Source organism: Anomalospiza imberbis, chromosome 14 (assembly GCF_031753505.1).
Source record: "Anomalospiza imberbis isolate Cuckoo-Finch-1a 21T00152 chromosome 14, ASM3175350v1, whole genome shotgun sequence".
Lineage (NCBI taxonomy): Eukaryota > Metazoa > Chordata > Aves > Passeriformes > Viduidae > Anomalospiza > Anomalospiza imberbis.
Genome location: NC_089694.1, coordinates 8,922,357 through 8,944,157, shown reverse-complemented (window position 1 = coordinate 8,944,157; position 21,801 = coordinate 8,922,357). Strand labels below are relative to the sequence as shown.

Here is a 21,801-nt window from a genome sequence, read left to right as displayed (position 1 = left end):
GCAGGGGGCGCTGTGGGGGCGCGGCGCCGGAAGGAGCCGCCGCGGCAGCGCGGCGCGTCCCGGGAGCGGCCGCGGATGGCGGCGCCGCCGACTCCGTGTGCCCCAGGCGCTCCCGCCGCTGCCTGAGGCGCTCCCGCCGCCCTCGCGCCCGCCGCCATGACCGAGGAGCCGTACGAGAAGTTCCTGACCCCCGAGGAGCCGTGCCCGCTGCTCTCGCACCAGCACCCGCCGCGGGGCGGCAGCTTGAGCCTGAGCGAGGAGGGCTGCCTGGACGTCAGCGATTTCGGCTGCCAGCTCTCCTCCTGCCACCGCACCGACCCTCTGCACCGCTTCCACTCCAACAGGTCCGCTCAGCGGCTCGGGGCGGCGGGGCCGGGCGATGCTGAGGGCCGGGGCGGGCGGCGCGGGGGTCGCGGCGGGGTCGGGGCCGCCCCTGACAGGACAGGGCCGCGCATCCTTTCCCTGCTCCTGCCCGGGGCGAGGCGGGCATGGCCGGGCTGGGGTGCCCCGCGTGTCCGCCGCACGTCCTGCTCGGTTACCCTTCCCCTTGGCTGAGGCTGGGTTCGGCTCATCACGTTACAGTTGACAGCGTGAGCTGGGTCGGTTTTTTAAGGTGTGTTTTTGCATAGAATCACAGAATGGTTTCGTTTGGAAGGGACCCTAAAGGTCATCTAGTTCCAACTCCCCTGCTCTGGGCAAGGAGACCTTCCACTTGGATCAGGATGCTCCTAGCATCAGTCCGAGTTTCTTAATTTTCGAGATTTTGAATTTTTGAGGGCTGTAGGCAGCTACAGAATGGTGTGTTTATAAGACTTAAAGGCCTTGCATGGTCACCAGGCAGACCTTTAGAAATTCAGAATGAGTTAGGTGGCTTGGTGACTGCACTGACTCCTGCAGAAACATTTCCACCCCATGCTACGAATTAAGGGCAAATTATTCTGCCTGTAACTTGCAGAAGTGCAAATACAGCTCTGCAGAGAAATTCCAGTTGTGTTCATAAAATCAAAATCCTGCTTTCCTAAGAACCTAATTCTGTTAATACATAGTATTAAGCTTGAATACAGCAATAGCTTTCTTTGGGAATGCTCTATGAGATTTCAGTCTCCAACATACATGTCTCCAACATTCCTGTTCCAGTCTTGCAAGATTCTTTTATGGGTTATTAGTATTTCTGTGAAACAATTATGAAGAGTGAATTTGTATTAAGTCATGGGAACTGCATTTTAAAAGCGTCATTCACAAGGGCGAACTCTTAATTATACATTCTTAAATGATTCAGCTTGAAGAGCCTTGATCAAACATGATACACTTTCATAAAATAGTTCTTAAGTCATAAGACATCAGCAATAAGATATATTCTTAGAATATCTGTAAATAAATATGTGATAGTCACCAAATTTGCATTTAATTAATTTTGTACATTTCTCTGTGTTGCCTTCCCAAGTGTGTTGCTCAGGTTTGCTCCTTTTACAAGCCCAGGTTTGTTACCCAGGCATCTCGAGGGGTTGTTTGACTTCTCTGGAAAAGGACATGCCCAGTCTTGAACTGATTAAGCCATTACAGATGTGCAGCTCAATCCGTGGTGTTCACATGAGGCTTTGTGTTTTTTGAAGTTAGGAGGAGTTTTAATGTAGCTCCCCTTTGTTGTTAGTCCATTTCACCCCAGGGAGCACAGCAGCCCCCCAGCCATGAGAAGGTGAGGCTGACTGCCTGTACCTGGAGTATCTGTGTAGTTTGTTGGTGCTGGAGCCCCTGTACCTCATCCTTTGTTTTGATATGTCTGGGAACTTTGTCCACTCTAATTTCATTATTATTTTATGGATTCTGAAACTGTATTCATGTTGAGTAATGTGCTGTGTCACCTCAGTCTTGTTCTGCTCATTACCAATGGATTGCCCTGGCCACCAGAGTCTGTACCAGCAAGGCACATCTGTAGGGGATGCAGAAAGGAAGGCAGGGCAAGAACTCCTGAATCTGCTACAAGGAAAGTTTTGGAAAGGTCTTTAACATTGGATAAATACACATCTGGCCAAGTAGATGTGGGAGTGAATCCATCACAAACACATTTAGCCAGCCTGGTATGCAGCTTAATGAGGTTGAGGACCAGCCTTTCTGGTGATAGGATAGCTCAGTTGGGTAGAAGAGTGTTTTCTAGTTAGCCAGGCTGAAGTGGACAGGCTGATGGAACAGGAGTTGATTGTGTGGGTTTGTGTGGTGCATTTTAGAAGCCCTTTTCAAGTTGTTTTGGCCATATTGCAGTGCTGTGCTGACTCATATTTGTCTCGACCTACTTTTCTCCAATATGTAAAATAAGTTCCAGATATGGAGACTGATTTCATGAGCTTGTTACATTCTGGCTTACTCTCATTAGAGTAAAAAAATCTGTTCTGTGAAATTTTAGTTCTCAATAGCTTTCCTTTAGCAACAACTTCAAGTAGCTTTGTAATGGGGCAAAAAAAAGAGTTTAGATTTGACATGGTATCATTTTCACACAGGTCACTTCCCCGTCTTGCGCTGTCTCATTCCAATAGCATGTCCAATGTTCTTGACATTCAGAGTTGTGATCCATAATGTGCTTCCTTATTAAGCCTTAATTTTCTGGGGTACTATCAACCTGAAATTTCTTCTTAACTTCTATTTGTCCTGAAGTCAAATTGATTAATTACTTAGTTATGTTTATTCCAGTTTATATGGAAGTTTAAATATCCCAATGCATGGAAAATTTTATTTTTAGATCATCACCAGCACCACACCCAACCAGCAGCAAAAGAGGGTCAATTTCCATGCTACAGGAGTCATAGTTCTGGGGTAGAAACTGGTAATATATGAAAATAAAGGTGTAATTATATAACTGGATTTTTGCCTTGATATTTGTAACACCGTGTTCCCTTTGGTGTTGTTGATGTACTTTTAAAAATGCTTAAAAATAGAATACTTCAGTTTTACATAATTATAACTTATTTCAATAAAATCAATGTCTATTATCACTGAGTAGCAAAGTGGAGATAGTTTAACAAGGCTTAAAGGAATTTCTTAGTACACATGATGCCAAGGTTTGCTGTTCTCTAATTGTGTTGACCTGTTTTGCAGGTGGAACTTGACATCTTGTGGGACGAGCGTGGCCAGCTCGGAGTGCAGCGAGGAGCTGTTCTCATCCGTGTCTGTGGGGGATCAGGATGATTGTTACTCTCTGCTGGATGACCAGGAGTTCACCTCTTTTGATCTGTTCCCTGAGGGCAGTGTCTGCAGTGATGTCTCCTCTTCTATCAGCACATACTGGGATTGGTCAGACAGCGAGTTTGAGTGGCAGGTAAACTGGTTCCACTGGAAATGTAAAATTGTGCATAGACTATTGTATGCTGGATTTAGCTGTAGTTGAAAACTGATAGAACAGAATATCCTGAGTTGCAAAGGACCCACAAGGATCACTGAAGTCCAGCTCCTGGCCCTGCACAGGACAAGCTCAGGAATTACACCCTGTGTCTAAGAGTGTTGCCCAAACACTCCTTGAACTCTGTCAGGCTTGGTGCTGTGACCACTGCCCCGGGGAACCTGTTCCACTTCCCGACCAACCTCTAGGGGAAGAACCTTTTCCTGATACCTAACTTTAACTTCCCCTGACCTGTCATCCTGCTGTTCCATTGTGTCCTGTCTCTGGTCACCAGAGAGGAGAGATTGCTGCCTCCCACTCCTCTTCCCCTCTTGAGGAAGCTGTAGACAGCTATGAAGTCTCCCTTCAGTCTCCTCTTTTTCAGAACAAACCAGGTGACCTCAGCACTTGTTTCTTTGTAACTACTGAACATAGGATCACATATCTGAATCTTGAGCAATAGAAGAAATGTTTTATTTCATTTTATTCCAACCTTCTTAATCAGGAGGGGAGACTGAAGGTCAGCTCGCCAAAGAAGGTTGCTTATGTATTATGGTTGTTTGGTTTTAGGGACCAGCGTATGTTTCTTGTAGTCATGAGCTTAAACCCTTTGTACTGAGGATCTGCCCTCCTAATGAATCTGATTATAGATATCTGATCCTACTGATACTTTCTAGGTAAAGTGTACAAACTCTTGCCATAGCTTATTTCTATCCTATATTTTTCTATGCCAGTAAGAGTACAGAGCTCATTTTGTCTCACCAGAATGGGAAAGTGAATCACATCTTTTTCCCAAGTCTGTGCTGGATGCAGTCCTCATTGGGTATTTCTAGTTTGTGATAGTCTTCCCTGCTCAGCAGTTTTTCAAATGTGATAAGCATTTTTAATGTATTATAGACCTAAATTGACTTTTGGATTAAAGACTTAAATCAACTATGGATGTATACTTAACTTTGAAATAGGTGACACAGGGCTTCAGAATTTATTGGAGAATACTTTAAAATTTTGTCATAAAGCTTAGTCAGAGCATGTAGAGAGTCTTGTAAGGACAGTACAAGAACTGAAAACTGATTTCAAGAAAGTTCAGATCCTGTTCCAGAAGATGCAAGTGAACTTGAGATGTGTACTGAGATCAGCTTTGAATTTCTGACTGGTTTAGTTCATCTGCTGGTCTCAGTGTATGTTATATCATTGAAGTTACAAGTGTGTGTGTATAATGCAGGCTGTAGGAACAGGTCAGGTTGGATCCCAAAGATTCAGAGCTTTACTGAATTGTGAAATTTCAATTGCCTGATAAACTTGGCAATTGCTCTGAAACTAAGCCATTTTCTATGCCTTAGCTAGCTGACAGTATGTTTGATTGGTAACCAGCTTTTTTATTACTCTTTGTTTTTTAAAACAATATTTTCTCAAGAGACTTACTTGATTGGATTTGTAGGATTTTGGAAAGACTTTTCTGTAGCTCTTTATGATGTTATCTGGCAGAATCTGAGCACAAGTAATCCAGCTGTTCTACTTTACTGGAAGTGCATTCAGAAATCACATATCAGTTGTATAAATGTAGCTAGCTGAAGTTCTCAGTTGCTTCCCTGCAAATGACAGTGATTTTAATTGAATTTGCTTGTGTAATTATGGAGTTTGGTAGGAATTACAGACCTACTTTAAATTTTTCTTCCTTAAACTAGACTTATGCTCCAAAATGGGAGGTTTAGATTTAGGTTTGGATTGTAATGGACAGTTTCCACTAATGGAGAAGGGAAATAGTTGAAATGTGACTTCAATCTGCTGTTTTCTTAAACACAAATTTTAAAAGAGGATTGATGAGTACAGAATAGTGTGAATTGAGTTTGCTGCACTTGTTTGCGGGAAGATTCAAGGGAGTATTGCAGATTTATGAATAATTAGAAAGAGTTTGTTAAAGTACAGAGATAATCAATGCTTTGCTAATTTGATGGTATGTTTTGAATTGTTAATAGTGTTAGAATAATTTACAATCTGCCTACTCTATTCTAAAGCTTTGTTCTTCCTTTTGCATGTTACAAGTTGCCTGGCAGCGACATTGCAAGTGGGAGTGATGTGCTTTCTGATGTTATACCGAGTATTCCAAGCTCTCCCTGTCTGCTTCCCAAAAAGAAAAACAAGCACAGGAATCTTGATGAGCTTCCATGGAGTGCGATGACAAATGATGAACAGGTGACTTTTTTCCTATGTGAGAACTGCAATGTACAGAAGAACTTCCAATTAAAAGACACAACTTAAAGGCCATCCTGTTTGCTGTAGGTGTAAATGCAGACCTGTGCAGTACTCTTTGATTCGTAAAACTAATCTTTGTCCTTTGGATCTATAGGAGGCAGTTTAATGCCTACTCAAGTTTTCACCCTAAGTTTTTAAGGATACTCAAAGCTAGAACCATGATATTTGAGCATGTTTTATTCTGTCAGTCCTTTTTTTTTTTTTTCTGTCTCTCATTTAGAGTCAATAATACTTCAAAATGACCTGCCTTTCTTTGGGTCCTAGGTTGAATATATTGAATACCTGAGTCGCAAAGTCAGTACAGAGATGGGCCTTCGAGAGCAACTTGATATTATTAAAATTATTGATCCTACTGCTCAGATCTCACCTACAGATAGTGAATTCATTATTGAATTGAACTGTCTCACAGATGAAAAACTGAAACAGGTGAGTTAAGGTTTGTACATTTGACTTCAGGGTTTCAGCATCTGATTATATCTTGCAAAATCTTACAGACTTAGGATCAGTTTTTATGCACAATCAGTAGATATAGAGAGAGACACTAGAGCACTATACTGTCAGTGACAGAAAATAGAGTTCAAAAGCATATTTTTGTATATTCTCACTGTGTGTTAAGCCAGGGCTGGTGAGTGTGTAATGAATTATGTTGTGGACCTGGTGCTGCTCATGGCACTGTACTCCACTTCATGACCATCACCTAGCTGAGAGTCTTCATTTGCTCACTGAATGTAAACTAGCATTTAAAACTCCAAAAGATTGGAATTTATTGGGGAAGACCATACATTTCATGTAGAAGGGGATAGAGAGTAATGCATTTTAAAGATGTTACAAGATGCAAATTCTAACCAAGAAGGGTGCCTGGCTGATATGATAGATACATTCTACTGTTTTCTCAGTCACTGAATTACTGAGATGTGTCGCTGGGGAGAGATGCAGTGTCCATACAAGCTCAACTCCTCAGTGTTGCACTGGTAGTGATGAAGATAAAATTGAAAATGGAAAACATTCACTGCTTTCATGGGCTTGGTCTGTTTCATATTTCAAACATTTTATAAGTGTCATCTTAAAGTAGAGAAGTGCTTCTTTATATACACAGACTTTTGTTTGAGTATACCTAGCAAAATAAAGGGGTTTGATACATTAAGTAAACAACTTAATTCAGTTGAACTTGACTGATATTCCTGTTTGGTGTTAAAATAATAACGTATTGTTACATAGTCACAAACCTGACAGGCAGAAGAGACAAGAACCCCTCAGCCCTTGCTACATATTTTTCTTCCTTCCATAGTGAAATTTCACAAATTTTAAAATTCATAATTCAAAATTCACAATTTAACATAGTTAAGTTCTCTGGGTGACTCGAGATGGCTTGGGATTTATGCAGCCACAAGAAAATGTTTTAAAAGCCTGACTGAACTGACCCAATAGCTTCATCATTATTAATAGGCAGATTGTGTTTTTCCCATGAAAAGGAGTATCTCAGTGCAGCATTTATCAAACTATAGTAATTTTGCTGCCTCTGTTCTAAAGGTGAGAAACTATATCAAGGAACACGGACCTCGCCAGCGCTCTGCAAGGGAGAGCTGGAAAAGGAGCAGCTACAGCTGTGCAAGTACCAGTGGTGTGAGTGGGGCCAGTGCCAGCAGCAGCAGTGCCAGCATGGTCAGCTCAGCCAGCAGCAGTGGCTCCAGTGTTGCCAACTCCGTGTCAAACTCCAGTGCCAACATGAGTCGAGCGCACAGCGACAGCAATTTGTCCACGAGTGCTGCAGAAAGAATCCGGGATTCTAAAGTAAACTTTCTAGTTATCTATATCTGTATTAATTAAGCTGTCTTAACTGCTGAAGCTTGCTCATGGGATCTTACCTGGGGTGTTTGTCCTGAAGGAACAGAGTAACTGAGTTATCTCTCTAAGCCAGTGACCATAAGGAGTTTAAACTTGTGCTCTTCCCATCACTTCTAACTGAAAGCCTGGTGTTTGTATGTAGTAGATATTCTAATTCTTTTTGTTTAGGATAAGTTGAGTGGACTTGAATAAAGGCTTATACATATAACTTAAAAAAAAATGTTTAGAATGATCACCCTAATCTAGACATAATTTCTGGACAGTAGAGACACCTGTGATTGTTTTTTTTTCTCAACTAGAAGTTTCATCAGGCTTTTTGAATTTTCTTTCTTTTTTGAGCATGTCTCATGAGATTCCTTGGTGAGAAGGGACTCTCTGAAACATGTTTCATTTGAAGTAGAACTGTGGCACTCCTTCTGTCCCCATAATTTAAATTTCAGGTGGGAAGGAGAGGAGCAGTTCTTTCTTGCTCTTCAGCATCTTGGGTTTATTAATGTAAGACTGTAACATTTCTTTAGCAATACAGATTCCTCCAATTGAAGACTTGACTATGCAACATCACAGGTTAATGTTGTGCCTCAGAATTCAGTTGTGGTCAATATTAGGTATGGTTGTGGATCAATGTTTACACCAGCGCTGAGAATTCGTATTTGTTACTTTCCAGAGCAGATGTTATTTTAGAGTTTTAATTTATATTTGCCAGCTTTAGAGGTGTTTTTTTCTAATTTACAGAACAAAATCTTATGTTTTGTCTCTTCTGTATTTTGACAGAAACGTTCCAAGCAACGGAAACTCCAGCAAAAGGCCTTACGGAAGAGACAGCTGAAAGAACAAAGACAAGCTCGTAAGGAAAGACTGAGTGGATTATTTCTTAATGAAGAAGTGCTGTCTTTAAAAGTGACTGAGGAGGACCATGAAGGAGATGTGGATGTTTTAATGTGACGGGGGTGAATTTATCAGTGTTCTTTCTAAGCCTTAAATGTATGATCCTTATTGTTTACATATATTTCTTGACCAAATTTTGATTAGTATTAACAATACAAACCAGATCATTTCTCAAGTGTAATTTTGCTAAGAAGGTCTAAGTATTGAGTAACTTCAGCTTTTTGAGACTAATTTTGCAACAAAGAATTCAGAAACTTACCCATCTCCTGAAGAGCTGCGAATAGATGTGATTTTAAGGGGATTTGAACTTGGCTAACATGCTAACTTACTTGCATGTAAGTCTGGGGGTGCTTTTGGATGACACAAAGCATGCATTACTATGCTTCAGCTTTTTTAGTTTTTTTCCAGCTTTGAGTTAATATTACACCTGACTTTTTCTGTCTTCCTTTCCCATTATTAGGAAGATTGTTTAGCATGAAGAAAAATATTTTGCTCAATGGGGCTTTCTTCTGCCTTACTCTTGGTTTGTACAAAATCAAAGTACTGTTGATACTTTTCTAAAAGTTGTGATTTAACTCAAACTACACAGAAAACGAGAAGCAGGACATCTAATGCAGAGAATCTGTAATACAAATACTGCTTGACAATGTAGTTCTTAGGAACCAACTAAAATTTAAAAAAAACCCTCAAAGTAATTGCAGGCTTAGTCATCAGAATGTTATTTTGCTGCTCAGTATCTTAGGATTGTTACTAATGGTTCACCAGTACATCCCTAGTATTTCTGTGAAAAGATTTCAATAAAACACATTTATGCATTGAAAATACACTAATCTGCAATTAAGTTGTCGAGGACACTACTTAAAATAGTTAAAAACACTACTGGAAACAGAATTGCAAACAAGTGGCACACAACTTCAATGGTTTTCTTCCCCAGAAGCATATCTAAATATATTTGAGTCATATTATTGACAGGAGAACTTAATTAATGCAGCTGTAATTTTTAAATTGTGTGTTTAGCTGAGGTTGTCTTCTGTGTGGGTCGTTACACCATGACACGTATCAGAATTCTCCTTTTGTTGTCTATCAGCTTTTGAAATTTCTCATGATAAGACAGTTAGGTAAAATTGTGGCTTTCAGGTAGGGAAGTAGTAGTAATTTCAACCTTTTTCTTAATTCTGGCAATCTTTAAGCTGATTTTAGTCTTTATCTTGTAACTACTTTTATAGAACTCCTTCCCCCCACGGCTGAGATAAAAATGATAGTTCTAAATTTTAATGTGAAATTAAAAAGTGTATAAAAGTATTTTTAAGTTCTGAGTTTAGGAAATAATTTTTTATTATGTTGATGCGTCATTACTTTAATTTTGCTCTTGAATTAAGGAGCTTAACAGTTTAGTGTGGCCACAGGTGTCTGTAATTGCTGGATATAGCCCAATCCTGCAGAATGCACGATCAGCTTTAGGATTACTGACATTAATGTTCCATATCCTGCACAGACATCTTTTGGAAGTGGCATTCCTTTTAGCTTCAAAATAAAATGGCCAGTAAATTATCTGAACAATGGCCTCTGAAAGGGTTTTGGTAAGAAATAAATAAGGTCCACAGTCAAACTAATATGTTTGAACTTAGTGCTGCTCTACAACAGGTCCCCAGGCTTGGCCATTGACTGACTAAAAGCCAGATAATGTCATTTTAAGCTCATATTAGCTATCCCATATGGCCAGTTATCTGTCCACTCACCACAAGTGTCTGTGACCTGTCAGTATTTGCTTGCACTGTGCTATTGCTGATTGATGCCTCCCTTCTGTATAATCAATACTGAAAACTTCCTAACAGTATACACTTTACTGAGAATTTAGATTGACTTAAATCGAGCTTCTTTTAAATATCTTGTATGGAAGATAAAATTCAATTGCTATCAATTTGGCTAATTTCAGGGTGTGGTTGTTAAACTCTTCCATGGTAATGGATGAATTCATCATGAAATACTTCACGTGAACATGTGTACACTGTCACAGTTCAGTACAACCTTTATTCTGCAGTGACTTTGAAATGTGATTGAATTTTTTTTCTGAAGAAAAATGCACACTTTGTACTGTAGAGAATTGAAATGCTGAAATGAATTGTAAGAAAGGTGCAATGTCTCAGTGTGGTGGAGCATGAAAGTGTGTCACTTTATTCTGTTTCAGCAGTTACTCAGAGTTTAAAATGCCTCAGGGTTTTGTTGAGAGAAGACCCCATCATTCTGATGAGGTACAGTTCATTCTGGTCACCTGTCTACTAGCTTCCAGAGATCATGAAGTGAAGGAGGATAGTATTTCCATCATAGTGTGAGCATGTAAGTGTAAATTATTCTAAGGATTAGATGGGTCCTGTTGCTCATCTGTTACAATGGACAAAAAGGTCCTGGGTGCCAGAATAGCTGATTGTGCTGTGTTGTCTCCAGCAGGTACTTCAGTCATGTGTGTGACAGTTAAAATGATAGAAGAGAGTGGATTTCCAGGGATTCCATGCTAATAATTTATAGCTCTGTGTTCCCATAGATCCAGGATGCTCATAAGGATACAGAGAATGCAAAACTCTGAATGTTCTGGTAAGAATGCAGAATAACATCTTGCTTACCTTGAATGTTCTTTGCAAGTACTCAGAGATATAATGTTGTCTTTCCCTGATCTCAGAGAATCAGGCCTGAAGTGACTGTGGGATTCAGGAGTTCTCACATACTTCTACACATTTGGGTTTTTTTTCCTTTTGCTTTCTCATCCTCTGTAGTTCCAGTGACACACTCATTTTGTGGTGGGGGGAGGTTTCCTGTCAGATTCATGTTTTTCCCTGCAGCATGCTCAGTGTTTACTCAGGAAGACCCCATCCATGGTGGTTTTAAAAGGCATGTAAATGTGGCACTTAGACATGGTTTAGTGGTGGGCTTGGCAGTGTTAGATTTAGGGTTGGAGTTGATGATCCTAAAAGGACTTCTCCAATCTGAATCTATTAATTTCTGTGAAATACCTGTGGTAGTAGTCAAACAGTTGGCATGTCAGTGAAATCTGGTCTTACTGATTTTAAGTTTTGGCCTTTGTGGCTACAGGTGTACTTTCTGGGTTCTGATGAAGAAGAGTAACAGATGGCTAAACTAATGCAGCGTTATTGTGGTTTTTTCTTAAAAAAATAAATCAAAACCCTGCTTTTTATTAATAGAGCAAGAATGTCAAGCTTAAAAACAACACAAAGACACACAGGAAAAAGCTCGTAGTTAGGTGGCTTCATGGTACTGAAACTGTGTCTGTAGGAACTTTGTCCCCACTGCAATGTGGATATAAACAATTTGCACTCTGTAATGGTAACAGTTTGCTTCCATGGTAACTTTTTTGCTTAAAAGGCTTAGAAGGAGCACTGAAAGTCTGATTGCAATAGGACTGTAAACAAGAGAGAACATTATTTTCTAATATGATTTTAAATATGAGGAAGAAAGCTGCCTGAGAAACTTGGCTGATTTCTGTGTATCTAATGTCATCTTTTCTTCAAATACCTATTTTTTTAATCTGGGAAGCTGATAAAAAGATGGTTACAATGTGCTCAGTATGGGGTGCTTACTTTAAAGAGCAGGAAAAGTCTTTGCAAGACTTTCCTGGGCTCAAATTTTAGTTCTCGTATTGTGGTTTGAAACCTGTGAAGATCATTCTCTGGGGAGAAAGCAAACCAGCCAACCTGCTTGAACTTACTTACATGCATTTACATCATACACAATACAGAAGGATAAAAATGGTAATATTTGCTGTTCATCTATGCTGAATGGCCTGAAGCCATTTCTTTTCTCCTTACATTCTTTCAACTTTGAAATCAGTTGATGTATTGGTCTATAAATATTAATAAACCTGACTGTTTTGGGAGCTTTTAAAGTTCATTCATATAAGCCAGATCTTTCTGGCAGATGTTGTTAGATTTGTTGGTTTAATTTTCTTAAGCTTACTAATCTTGCAATTCTTGGGCACAGAAAAGTCAACAGTTGTCCATTTAAGGATTGCAAAGATTAGTTTCTTAATCTATCAAGAGCAAATCTATGGAATATTCAAAGTTTTTCTGTTTTGACCGTTAACGCTGATTAATCATATTAGCATTCTCTCTCATCTGGCTAACTTTAAAACATTTCCAAATTACAAATAAATTCTCCAGTGTAAAAAAAAAAAAAAAATTGTAATATGGAAGCCTTGAATATAGGTAATAACCAAAGCAAGGGGAAGGTGGGAGGTTGATTTTTTTTTTCTTTTTGTGAGGGGGAGAGGTGAGGGTATAGATTAGAGTATATGGTATTGCTTAAATTGAGGTTTTTTTTTTTTCCCAGGTTCTCTGCTAATTGTATTGCTAAAATGCACTTTTGTATAGAAAACCATTCTCTGTACATTCTGTATCTACTTTACACAATGTTTATAGAGATTTTTCTGAAGTTGTGAAGGATTTACTGAAAGCTGATACTGTTGAAATGAAGTTTTCATTGTATTTGAAAATAGTTATGTGCATATTAAATACAGGTTGGAATTAAAATTAATGATATAGCAAAGATATTCTTATGAAATGATGTGGTGTCTTCTTCAGAACAGGGGAATTCATGTACAGGACCTGTGAAGTCACTCTTCAGGCAGAAAATACAAATAAAATGGCACATCTTAACTGTTCTTGATGGCAAAAAGCAAACTTGTTCCCTCTTAGCTAAAGGGGTTTGTTAACTGCAAAATCTGACAAGAATTGTTTCATAGGGAAGCAATTAATTGCTGTGAATTGTATAACCCAAGGTCACGTACTTGCTGTCCTTTGTTTTGATTCCTGTGCCAGAGGTATTTTTATATATATATGCTCAGCACCAGCAAAGACATGGCAGTCTGTGAATAGGCAAGAGTGAGGACATTTGCCAGCTTGTAGAAGGTGTGTCCCTGAACAAAATTTGCCTTCTGCAATACTGAAGTTTGAAGTGTAATATTGCAAAACCTCCTTTTTCCCTTTGGAATCCAGTAAAAAAATCCTGAAAACCTGAGAAGAGGATAGCTGGCATGGGCATGTATTCCTCAGCATGCAGAAAGTTCCCTGCAGCATCTCAGGGATCTAAAACTGCCTTCTTTGTCTTGGCTATGGCTCATCAAACACTGACAGAAGTTAAAACTGACCAAGTGTTGCTATCCCAATTTCTGTAGATGTCAAGGGATGGAGAAGGACAGGGTGAAAAATGCTGCCTATCACAGCAAGTCTTGTCAAACTGTGAGAGATCTTTAACTGTTGTGAACAGAAGTGTGGAAGCTCTTGCTCTTGTGGTGCTATGCCTTCACCTGAGCAGCCTGCTTGTGTGCTTTTTCTGTTTTCACCCAAAGGTGGGTGACAGTGTGGAATGTTTTGCAACAAAAACCAAATTGAAATGTTTCCAAGGACCCTGACCCACTGGGATGTTGACTTGTTGTGAGGGCTGATGTCTCCTTCCATAGCACCCAGGAGCTCCAGGGAAGCTGATGCTTACCCTCTCTGACTCCCAGAACCTTCCCAGTCTGTCCTGTTGCAGCAGTTCATTATCAGGGTACCAGTTGCACAGGTGGGTCTGATCTGCTGGCAAGCAGCTGCCTGTCACCAGGGTTACATGGGCACAACCAATGATGCTATGAATCTCTTATTAGCTATCCTTAAGCATTTCTTCATTTCTCTCTCAAGTGTAGCCAGTTTCACTGCATAGAGAAAGTCTGATTTGATGGCTGACCTCTATTCAGGCACAAGCTGAATGAAGCAAAACCAGTTGATAAGCTTACTTTACTTAATTGACAGGGAAAGGTGTCATTGGCTATGGGCTAGTGTCCTCAACCCACTTCTACTATACTGGCCTGAACTGTACACTTCACCCAAATATTTTCCAGTACAAAAGTAGTTACAGTTTGGTTTCCTGAGATCCTTTGTATATGTTCCTAAAGATCCCATGTCCTACTGGGTAGAAAACCTTTTTTCACCTCCTTCTGGAACATTAATCCATTGCAAATTGTTTCTCTAGTGTTGAAATCAAATAAAAATGTAAATCCAAATCCACATTTCTGTTCTGAAATCTCATTTCATGCTTTTCCTCCATGGCACAGTGACTTACACCTGGCAGCATCACTGGTGTAAGAACTTATTTCTGATAATGTAGAACACATTCCTGAAGCTAAAGCATGGTAATTCATCGTGGCATTAGTCTTTCTGAGTCTTCTTCAGGGGAAACAACTGCACTATTGCCACTAAGTTTCTCGAAGGAGGAGGATTTATTGCAGTGGCTGATGCTGGAGCGCGGCAGCACGGTGCTGATTCTCACGGCAGGTACCTCGGCCCGTCTGTTGTCACCAGGGGGAGCACCGTGGTCATTTACTGGGTTTTAAACTGCAGCTGCCAGCGTTGCTTTGCTACAAATGCTTTTCTTTATTCTGTTACGTCCTGGTAAAAGATGTTAGGGGGATTAGCTTCTCCTCTTATGCTGTTTTTGAAGTAGGGATCTGTCTGCTAAGGGTCAGTTTTACAATAATAACATTTCCAGTGACCAAGGGAAAAGTTAGCTTTTTCTATTCATGATTGCAAATTTTTGTCTGATCCTGCTTATTGCAACTGAAAGATGGAAGTGCACTCCTGTTTAGTGTTATGTATGCACTGTTTTGCTGTTTGAATTCCCTCATTTCTGTTTTGAGTTCAGACTTCCTCACTGGGGTCTGAGAATTTTGCAGTTGAAAATATGAGGTGATGATAGAAAACAAGCAGCCAGCTTGTAATGTGCTGAGTCTCATAACGTACATAGCTGTCTGCCCCTGGGAGGCAGTGCAGAAAAGATGTACCTTGACTAGCTTTATTTTTTTTTTTAAATAATAACCTCTGAATTGGGCTTCCTTTGGAGCAAAGGAAAGTACTGCTTCAAAGGAAGCTGTTCTGTAGTGTTTCTTTTTCTCTCTTTGCTCATCTGACAGTTATTGCTACCTTTCAAAAAGCTTACTAACACATATAACTGCAGAGAACATGTGAGGAGTTCCCCCTGGTATCTTGGGTTCATTCTTGGAAGTCAAGCTTTTAATAGTTCTGTGCATAACTAGAAAGGCTTTGAGCACTTCTGTGTGATTGCACAGCCATTCTCTGATGTCATTAGCTGTCATAAAAACAGTAGCAGATTCTAAAGTCTTCAACTGTAGGATATTTCCCCTAGGGAGGATGTATGCCCAAATAATCTTGAAAGGAGGGAATAAAGTTTTAAATCGTAATCACAGAGTAAAGAGATTTAAAATGTGGCAGATAGCTGTTTATATCTACATAGCTTGTTTTTCTTGACACCTAGTTCCTGTCTATACCTCCTGAGAACAGTAAGCTGTGAGTACAACATGGCAGTTCATTGCAAGAGTTGCTGAAAACATAATTCATTATAGACCATCCTTCTTATTTAGGTAATTCTCATTTCATGGTATTTGTTTCCTTTCTTAGTAGTTTAAAAGTTGATTTAGTCCTTGCTTTCTTTGTTCAGTGTAGAAATAAATAATTAGCTACAGGGTTTTGTTTTACTTTCCATTGTGCCTAGTAGGAGCCAAGGAAGAGCTGAAATTAGTTCACTTTAATAGCTGGTCAATTTTCAGGTATGGACAGCATCTAAACATAGTTTAGATCATTTTGTAGGTTTCATGCCTCCTCGTTGCAGACGTATTTAAAGATGCAGTGCAGCAGTTGTGATCTTGAGGAGCACTGGAAGTATACAAGAACTGTGATGATGGGCTTATGCTTTGAGCAATAAATGCTCCTCATGCAGGGCAGGTTTGTGCATGTCCTGAGATTTTATTCTTGATCTTGTTCTTGAACACACAGTGGTGTGTTTACTCCCTGGCTGGTACTTTCTGGCAAGAGCAATGTCAGCTGCTTAGCAGTTACTGTAAATTCCTTTTGCTTAGGATCTCACAGCTCATGGGTGGTTCTACTTGGCAACTCCTCTCTGCTCTTCTGGAACACAGACCATCTCTGTATCCCATCTCTTTGTTACTGCTGAACAAAGCAGGAACACTGGGTGTTAGGAGGGTCTAAAAACTTGTGATTATGGTGCTAAGTGACTTTCACCACATGCTCAGAAGTATTTTTACTATATTCAACTAATTACTCCCTGCTGCAAGTATAATTGAACATAAAAGTTCATCAAATTATCATGTATTTATTTCATGTTCTTTAAAACATGTTTGATATTCAGCCAGCTCTGCTTGGAATAGTCTCCCTCTAGGGTAGTACAGAGGACCAGGGCCCATCATGTCTGGGACTGGTTTAACCTTTTGCTCTTGGTAGATGGAAATGATCGCTTCAGTGGCAATTTGTACTGACTAATTCGGTAGGCAGATAAAAAAAACCCTGAGTTTATGTGAGTATTTAATTTTATTAAATTCAAGGTGAGGGAAAAAGCACCATAGTGCTAGCAAGCCTTTATGAAGTTGGAAAGAATTTTTTTTTCTGCTTAATTTTTAAATAAAGTGAGTTTATTTACCAAATAGAAAGTATTCACAATGTGTGTTTGACTTATAAACATGTTCCTTCACAAATGCATGCACTTCCTCCTGAAACAATTTAGGTCATAAAACTGTTTGTAGAAGTTACAAATGTTAGCCAAGCAAAAATGAAGCAGTCTGAAATCTTAGCACAAACCCATTTGTGGACTGATAAAATGAGTATAATTTATGGTCGAGATACCTTACTGGCATATGTATTAAAGTTTGGGGATATGTCTATTTTTCTTAGTATTGCATTAGCTGTAATTTCTATGTAATGCTTCAATTCATTTATATATTTGCACAACAGACTGTCAGATAAAAAAGTGCCAAAATGTGTATAAGGAGGTCATCACTTTAGCTTAATTGCACACAAATTTCCTGCAGACTCTGATGCTTAAGACCAATAATGAGACTGCTACAGCTAGAATAAACGCATTAGCCTATAAATTTAGAGCTTCTACCTGCTTTGTGAAGGGAGAATCATCTCTAAATGAGCCTAGTAACATGGATTTGTGATTAATCATTTTACTTGGTGACTCATCTATGATCACAGTGCAACAAAAATGTCGTGTTTGCTTAGGGGCATTAGCACAATTTATCTTCTCTACATTCAGAGAATTACCTTGTTGTCAATGTGGGTCTGGGAATACAGCTGAGGAGTACTTTTGTTAAAGGACTTCTGATGTCACGTTAAAGCAGAGTATAAACAAACAAACAAATTTTACAACTGCTCCTTTCCTTGAAATGTAATTATTCTACTTGGTCAGGCCAAACCATTTGCAGTAATTATCTTTAATTTGTAGAACAAAACTAATTTAACCTTGAAAACTGGTATTATTCAAGTTGTCTCTGAATTTTTCTTTTTAAGGGCATGCCTGCAAGTTAACTCAAATTTTTGAGACAATTTTACTTTCCTTGTTGCAGAGTAAACCCTGCTCATTACTGGAAATGTCAGGGCCCATGGACTTGTGGATGTCAAGTTTGCATAGGTGTTCTCTAACCCAGTCTTTCTTGACTAAGGGAAAGTCTTCCTTTCAACATTCCTCCACCCTGGTTTCCTGAGTCAGAGATTCCTGAGGGTTGGTCTTGTCAGTGAAGACAATGCAAAGGTGATAAAATGATTCACTGTGAGTATCAAAACTGAGAAGGAGAAAAGCCAACCCAACACCCTCAGAGGAAACTTTGGTTTAAAGAGCAAAATGTACAACAAGAAGCTTTGGTGAGAATGAAGAATTCACACCTGCCCTGTATTGCCTAATCAGGGTCTAAAAAGGCCAAGTTAAATCTCTGTACTAGGAATTAGGCTAAAAAATATCATTAATACTTGCATGTATGCATATATATAGCTGGTCTCTGGTTATGCATTTACAGCTTCAGGGTTTCTTGTGACCATGGAAGCTGAAAGTTATGTTTAAAGGAAGAGACACAGTCCTGCAATTTCATAATGGCATCGGTGAAGCTTTAATAAAAACACTACCGACAGTGAATGCTTGCAAGCTTGCAAAATACATCTGGAGAAGGGCATATCTATGTGATAAAATCTGAATTTAAAGAGGAGCCAGGGGCTTGTTGCTGCTCCCATGATAGTGTTGGCTTTTCCCCTCACCTTTACAACTGAGCCTGCTGCCTCTGTGCTGTTTAGCGATGATCGATGTGAACATGCTGGAACTGTTTGCATGAAGTGATCTGAATCATTCAACCCAATATTCATTTGTTTGACTAAAGCCTCTTTAGAACCACTTGTGATCTGATGACTAACGTGGCACAAAGATGTTAATGCTCAGTGTATACATAAATCATTAACTACTTAATTTGGATTTGGAAACCTGAGGCAACAGAATGCTCCATGGAGAAACAACTATATTTATCTCTCTCCATCCTGAACCACCTGTCTCCAGAGACCTGGAATGCATTAGAAAAATTAATGTAGTGACTGAACTAAATCTAGATCCTCTGTTCCAGAGGAAAGCAGCATTTTTTGCAACTAGAAAAGCATGGAAATTTAGGATCTCTTCTGCTGAGACACCAAAAATTAACTTGAGCCGTACTGCCAGAAAAAAGTAAGAATTGAGAGGAATCTGAGCCCAGCTATAATTTTTTAAAAAGTATTTTTGGAGGTGGTCTAGGTAAGAGTGGTTGTGTAAAAAAAAAAGGAGTTTTGGTCCCTCTTTAATTCCACAGAATAGAATTTAAAATGTCACTTTAAAGTGAGACCTGAAAGCCCCACTTCAGCAGTATTTTAGCCCATTCCTGAAGACATATTTAATTACATTTCTTTGGTGAAGTGTTTTGGCACTGATGGGGAAAGTGTATCTTCTAAACTGATAAACTCACTTGCTGGATGCATGTGATGTGAGCAATTTTCTGCCACTGAGGTTCCTCTTCTTGTCAGTCTTGTCTTGTTCCTTCCCCCTGGTTAGTTAATGAGCTGTGTCCCCCTGACTAAAATACCATAAAGAATATTATTGATAATGGAGCCTAATGGAACATTATGGTACTATACATTTGAAAAAGCGATATGCAAATAAAAAAAATGTTGGCGGGCAAACAGGAATTATCACATGCAGAAAATCAAAATCTCTACAATATAAGGATTTTACCAATATGCTTTTATTTAGTTTAAAAGCTGGAAAATCAAGTTTAAGGGGCAAGTCAATGTTCTCACAAGGACTTGTTTTACTTTATGACATAAAACTTGGAGATTACTTGTCAGCTACATTAGTTTATAAAATCTGTTTTTACAGTGAGTGATATATACACTTTAAAAGAAATAGTTCTTTTCCAGGGATAGCATTTTAAGTCTATTTCAAATATTGAGTGAAAAAGGTCCAAAGAATATAGTACAATAAACCTTTGATATGTTCAAGACTGTAATATAAGAGTGTTTTTTTTTTGTTTTGTTTTTTAGAGTTGCTAATAGCAACTTATGTGGCGAACATAAGTACAGCAATTTAAAAGGACACTGTGGTAATGTGAATTTCTTCAAGCAGTTAAATACTAATGTCTTTCACCACATCAATGTCAGCTCTGCTCCCAGTCAAAAAGCTAAGGACAAATGAACTTACCATTTCCATTTGCTTTTTTGAATGGAAAGGTTTTCAGAAAACTGACAATAGCCTGTCTAGTCTGTAATTTTAACTTGATTTATTTGAATTAGTGAAATCTTCAGTAAATACATCTGGGTACACTTCTTAAATATTTCCCCAGAGAGATTAAACACCTATTTACTTTAACTCCACAAGTGCTCACAGACTTTTAATTGCAGTGCCTAACAAACTCCTCAAGAAAGGAGAAGTGAAGAAAGAGGAAGAGAAGGTCACTCCTGTGGAGAGCTGCTGCCCTGAGTGGGAGCACTGGCTGCCGTGCTCCACCTGCTCATCTGAATGCCAGGCAAGTGTGTTTGTGTGGTGGGAAGTGTAGCTGAATAATTTACACTACAGGTTTCTTTTGTACATGTTGATTAGGAGGAGTATTTGTGTTCTTCTGAAGAACTTGCCTTTCTGTGTGGTGTGCCTAGCTACTTGCTGCATCTGTGTGCACCTAAGGGTGGCTGCACTCATGTCCTCCACCTTAATCTCTGTTTGAGATGACAGATTAATAGAAAAATGTTTAAAGCAAAATATTAAATGGGAGTCCCATATGTAGTGTCAGCATGGATCAGACCTGTCAGAAGAGCTTGGCAATAAAATTGAGTAATTGCAATGTACATCCTTGAGGTGGAGTTCTACCCATGTTAAAATCAATGTCAACAGTTTAGTTGATTTTAGCCTTGGGTTTATTTGGTCTTTGCTGCTGGTTACCATGGTATGGCATGCATGGTTCTTAAAGAATACTATGTGCTGTTGTCTTAGCTTGAGGCTTTATTGCAAAGGCTGTGGAAGTTGACAACAGGATTTTTCCTACCCAGAGCAAAGTCTGGACTAGGTGATGTTAAAATGGAAATAAAAGGCCTGTGCTCTGTCCTCCTAGAATCCCTCACTAGCTCTGTCTAAGCCATCCTGCTTGAAATGGCAGAGAGAAGTGCAAGGAATCTCCCCCACCACTGGCACTGCTGCCCTCTCAAAGATAATTCCACAGGCCAAATATCTTGGATTGACCCAGAAGTATTTTTCAGAGTCCACCTTTAATTCTCTGTTTCTTTCCATTGCTGCTTCTGTTGTCCCAGGAATTCTTCCTTTAAAGAAGTGGTATCCTGTCTGCCTGTTCCCTGGTAAACTCAGCAACACAAGTAAAGAAAGTGAGACACACAAAAGATACCTTTTGAAACAGAAACAAATTGCTTAAGAAAGAATTCTTGCAGACTGGAGGCTTCTCTATCAATGCCTCCTGTGCACTGCTCTCTCCCTGGTTTTTGGAGGCACATTTACAAGCTGGATTCAAGGAGTGAGGACCTGCCCATGCTGATTCAGTGCACCCGTGTAATTGTCCTTGAGACATTGCTTGGCTACCATAGGCTCAGAATTGCCTTCGTGCGCCCTTTCAGTGTTTCTAAACAAATCTGACCATAAATGAGAATATAATAACCTGCCTTGGTAAAGTTTCTGGGAACTTTACAAAGGAAAAGGTATGGTCAGTATTTTAAAATATATACGAATTTTCTGCTATAATTAGGTGGAATATGGATATAGCATTAGAAGTTCAATTAAAAGCATGTCGATAAAAGGCAGTTGTGTGCTACATAAAAGATTCTTTTGTTGAAAACTGGCCTGAGTTACGACTGTTTTATACACATTAATTTGCTTTGTACATACAGAATGGAGCTGATTGAACAGCATGATTGTCTGATGAGAGCTGAAAAGCAGCACTTGCTGTAGGTAATTTAAATTGAGCCCTATTATCATTTACGGATTTATTCTGCTTAGAATCAATAAGATGAAAAAGGGTCTGAAAGCTTTACACTAATGCTAATCACTTCTGGGTCAGTAACTCCTTTTGTTTAAGTTAT

General features: G+C 39.3%; 1 protein-coding gene and 1 long non-coding RNA gene across 8 annotated transcripts; both read left to right on the top strand.

The window, feature by feature from the left end:
* Nucleotides 1–24: 24 nt before the first annotated feature.
* FAM199X (family with sequence similarity 199, X-linked) lies at nt 25–12,914 on the top strand. 7 transcript variants are annotated; one of them, XR_011004077.1, is made up of 8 exons: nt 25–344; nt 3,091–3,310; nt 5,414–5,563; nt 5,888–6,049; nt 7,154–7,414; nt 8,240–8,312; nt 10,542–10,690; nt 10,802–12,914. XR_011004077.1 is itself a non-coding variant. In XM_068204797.1 (7 exons), the coding sequence occupies exons 1-7, from the start codon at nt 157–159 to the stop codon at nt 10,634–10,636; spliced, it is 1,146 nt and encodes a 381-aa protein (XP_068060898.1). In that variant the 5' UTR covers nt 27–156; the 3' UTR covers nt 10,637–12,914. The 7 variants fall into 7 exon arrangements, 5 of the variants coding, with proteins under 5 accessions (XP_068060898.1, XP_068060897.1, XP_068060896.1 ...); XR_011004076.1 differs by having other exon boundaries at nt 26–344; nt 10,799–12,914; XM_068204797.1 differs by having other exon boundaries at nt 27–344; nt 10,545–12,914.
* A 124-nt stretch (nt 12,915–13,038) lies between these two features.
* On the top strand, nt 13,039–15,199 carry LOC137482474 (uncharacterized). Its single transcript, XR_011004087.1, has 2 exons — nt 13,039–13,786; nt 13,883–15,199. It is a non-coding gene; the product is annotated as an uncharacterized lncRNA (long non-coding RNA).
* Nucleotides 15,200–21,801: the final 6,602 nt, after the last annotated feature.

What these genes read in the sequence shown, in the direction of transcription:
- FAM199X (XM_068204795.1), top strand. Translation starts at nt 157, where the DNA reads ATGACCGAGGAGCCGTACGAGAAGTTCCTGACCCCCGAGGAGCCGTGC. An exon ending in CGATGACAAATGATGAACAG is followed by an intron (nt 5,564 to 5,887) that starts GTGACTTTTTTC and finishes TTTGGGTCCTAG; the next exon opens with GTTGAATATATTGAATACCT. An exon ending in AAAGAATCCGGGATTCTAAA is followed by an intron (nt 7,415 to 8,239) that starts GTAAACTTTCTA and finishes GTATTTTGACAG; the next exon opens with AAACGTTCCAAGCAACGGAA.